Source organism: Cajanus cajan, chromosome 6 (genome assembly GCF_000230855.2).
Source record: "Cajanus cajan strain Asha chromosome 6, NIPB_CcT2T_4, whole genome shotgun sequence".
In the NCBI taxonomy this organism is placed as follows: Eukaryota; Viridiplantae; Streptophyta; class Magnoliopsida; order Fabales; family Fabaceae; genus Cajanus; species Cajanus cajan.
Genome location: NC_138522.1, coordinates 57,624,958 through 57,626,396, shown reverse-complemented (window position 1 = coordinate 57,626,396; position 1,439 = coordinate 57,624,958). Strand labels below are relative to the sequence as shown.

The 1,439-nt window shown below is 34.7% G+C and overlaps 1 protein-coding gene across 1 annotated transcript; it reads left to right on the top strand.

Moving 5' to 3' along the window:
• The first annotated feature begins 372 nt into the window (after nt 1-372).
• LOC109812270 (putative invertase inhibitor) lies at nt 373-1,126 on the top strand. Its single transcript, XM_020376195.3, has one exon. The coding sequence runs from the start codon at nt 460-462 to the stop codon at nt 1,033-1,035; it is 576 nt and encodes a 191-aa protein (XP_020231784.1). The 5' UTR covers nt 373-459; the 3' UTR covers nt 1,036-1,126.
• The last annotated feature ends 313 nt before the right edge of the window (nt 1,127-1,439 follow it).

The window sequence follows — 1,439 nt, the reverse complement described above, 5'->3', positions numbered from 1 at the left end:
TTTAAAGAATAAAAATAAATTTATTTTAATGTTGAAAATTAAAAATTTATTTAAACAAATTAAAAAAAAATAATAGTAGGAGTGGAAGGAGAGCCAAGCCCCCTAAATTCGGGAGGGAGTGGGGGAAGAGAAGCCCACTAAACTTCATAATTTTTTATTATCATATTCTTCCAAAGAATCCTTTCTTGAATGCTTATATTTTTTAAACATATATATTTGTCCGTAAAATATTAATCATACAAGATACAAATGAAAAATTCAAACAGAATATCTATTCGATTTATCCCATTCATCGCATCACCAGTAAAAGAAATCTTGTTTTAGCAAATCGAATTGAGTGGACACAAATGAACCTCCACCATTATAAATTTATTGTCTTTCCAATAACATTTGTCGTGGCAGTGCAATCCAGAAAACCAAACAAAAGGTGAGAAGAAGAAACCTTTAATTCCATAAATAATGGAACACATCACAAAATTCTTCTTGGCTATGGTTCTTTGCGCAACAGCATTGGCACACCAGACATATGCACAAGAAACAAAAGGAAAGGAGCTAATCAATAAGGTATGCACAATCTCCCCAAATAGGGACCTTTGTGTGAATGTTCTATCATCAGACCCAAACCGAAGTCCTGATGCAGACCTCAAAGATTTGGCAATCATATCCCTCAGGGTTGCTGCCAAAAACGCATCTGGCATGCTTACCGATGCAAAAAGGCTCATCAATGACGCCAGCCTTAACCCTAACATTCAACAAGGTTTGGCTGATTGCAAAGAAACCATCTTGGATGCAGAAAGCCAGCTGGAGGACACCATTGCTGCCTTGTTGGTTAATTCTAACACTGACGCTCAAGTTTGGCTTAAGGCTGCTTTAGCTGCAATCGACACTTGCGATGCCTCTATTCCCGGAGATGACGACATTCTCTCCGTTAAAAGCACTGTTCTTCGTAAGCTGTGCAACATTGCCATTTCCATTAATGGTCTCATGAACAAACCTGATTTCTTCAACCAACCTAACCTTTTGAACAAACCCTAAACATTATAACCTTTCGTGTAATCCTTTGTTTTCTTCGGCAACCTATGTCAATCTTAATAATAATTCTTCCTAATTTTATTTACGATATTAACATTGTTGTTGTTAAAGTTTTTATTTATTTATTTTGTTAAGAAAACAAAAAAGGATGGCTTGAAATGTGACAAAGTGCATGAAAATAAACAACAATACTAATAGGTCTTGCAGGCTAATTGCAGATTTGTGAATCTTTCATTTCATATGGATTAATCTGGATTAACATGGATGCGAGCTCACTTTTATACACATTTCGAGATGAATTTTTTTTGCTGCGTAAAAAATTAACAAAAATCGAATAATTAAGTAATAAACCCCATATTATTATATATATAGCAATTCATAGTCCAACCACACGGTGCATTATCATT